Raw genomic sequence first — 2,035 nt, 5'->3', positions numbered from 1 at the left:
TTTGACTGGCCCTACTTGCATTTACATGGTATCAGAACCCGTGTCTTTCTAAAGGTTGGATCTCTCTCTAGTGTTCTTGATGTGCTTTCAGTTTGTTCATTTTGCCAAGCTCTCTTTGCTAGTAATGCAATACACTGGAATGCCTTTTCTAACCTCATCTCTATAAAACTTATCATATTCTCAGATAGAATCAGTCATGTTTAGTCAAGATCTGAATCTGATTAAATTCTTTGATAGATAGTCTTTGCCCCCCAAGTCCGTACATTACTCAAGGTGAGCAACTCTCTTCCAATCATGAATATTTTGTTTGGAATAGAGCCTATCAACTAGCTCTTAGTTGGATGAAATACACTGCATCTGGAACTGTTCTAGGTCAGATAATAAGATTCTCTTTTGCCCGTGAGGCCTGGGTCACTCTAGAACATTCCTACTCCTCCCAGTTAAAACTAAGAATCCTTCCATTAAAATGAAAACTTCAGAGCATTAAGAAAAAGAAAAGTCAATTATTGATTATCTCAATCATGTTAAATTCATTGTTGATTTTTTAAGTGCTATTAATAAATTACATGCATGACATAGATGAATCAACAACCAACTGAACAGTCAGATTCCAAAGCGTGAATGGAGACCTAAGCATAGGAGGTACGAATGAAGCGTAATTAGGTTTTCTAACTCTGTTCCTTCTCTTAGTTTCCAACCTTAATTAAGGAATAACGTGTCCCTTCATGGTTACTTAAAGCAGAGGCAAGACATTGATTCTTACTACTACCACACTATATATTCACCTAAGGTGAGGTGCACTAGCATACTACACATCCTTTGAAAGGTCTAGCTATAACCAAACACACCAAAATCAATGGCTTCTTCCATCTTCCAGGCCGACGAAGTCATGCGGGCGAAAAGAAGGGAAGCCTTTGAGTCACAGAAGGTAGCCTTGGGGCCCTACCGCCCTTCATGGCCGCCAATGGACCAACTCAAGGACCAAGTTTTCAGGCAAGTGGTCACCAGAAGCAGGAAGGGGACCGGCGACTACTCCGTCGCCATGCAACGTGTCGAAACAGAAGCGAGCAAGTGCTACAAGTGGGTTGGCCCACCTCTTCCAAGCACTACCTTCAGAAACATGCTCATGATGGATGGCTGCTTCATGTTGGAGATCATTAGTGGCAAGATCCTGAGCTCCATTCCCTACGCTGAGCACCAACAGATGATGCTTGATATCATGAAGCTAGAGAACCAGATACCAATGGTGGTGCTTAGGGAGTTGTTCCAATTGGAGCATGGACATGACAGGATTGAAGAGTTGCTTTTGAGGTTTATGTTCCCGACTAACTACTCGGGGATGCTCAGCGGTTTGCTCCAAAAGCTTCATGAAGCATCCCATGTTCTTGATGCTATGAGGATCAAGATGCTCCCCATGATGTCCACCAGCATGGTCCCAGCTCCGTTCTCGCTCCCAAAGGATCCTTCCACCAAGACAGGAGCTGGGTTCAGCGTGCTGCACAGTGCCACTGAGCTGCTTGATGCAAATGTAGTGTTGTCGCCAAACTGTTCAGGGGCAGTAGAGTGGGTGCAATCCTCTTCCATCCTTATGCTCCCAGTCATCACCATTGGTGTGGACATGGACACTGTGTTTCTCAACATGATGGCCTTCGAGCGTGGCACCGGCGACTGGCGGCAGCCCGTGACCGCCTACTTGCGCTTCCTTGACAACCTCATGTGCACGGCGGACGACGTTCGGGCTCTGCGCTCCAATGGCGTGCTCATCAACAACCTCCCCAGTGACAGTGGCGTGCTGGATTTCTTCAGGGAGCTCAAGCTGAGTGAAACATATGATGTGGATATGCTCTGCGGGGTTAGAATGGCTGTGAATGGGCACTGCGGCTCGAGGAAGGTTGCACGCTGGGCTTGCAGTAAGCGCTCCTGCTTCAAGAGCCCGTCGGCGTCCGGTTCCCTTGCTGTTTTGGCTGCCATGGTTTTGCTTGTGCAAACAGCTCATATCATCCGCTTCTACTGCCGCTTCCACCCCTTAGAGTAA

At 46.7% G+C, this 2,035-nt stretch overlaps 1 protein-coding gene across 1 annotated transcript; it reads left to right on the top strand.

Moving 5' to 3' along the window:
* Positions 1-856: 856 nt before the first annotated feature.
* Positions 857-2,035, top strand: LOC149837822 (UPF0481 protein At3g47200-like). Its single transcript, XM_090008134.1, has one exon. The coding sequence runs from the start codon at positions 857-859 to the stop codon at positions 2,033-2,035; it is 1,179 nt and encodes a 392-aa protein (XP_089864260.1).

Source organism: Nuphar pumila, chromosome 5, assembly GCF_984573655.1.
Source record: "Nuphar pumila chromosome 5, dmNupPumi1.hap1.1, whole genome shotgun sequence".
Lineage (NCBI taxonomy): Eukaryota > Viridiplantae > Streptophyta > Magnoliopsida > Nymphaeales > Nymphaeaceae > Nuphar > Nuphar pumila.
This window is presented reverse-complemented; position numbering and strand designations above follow the sequence as displayed.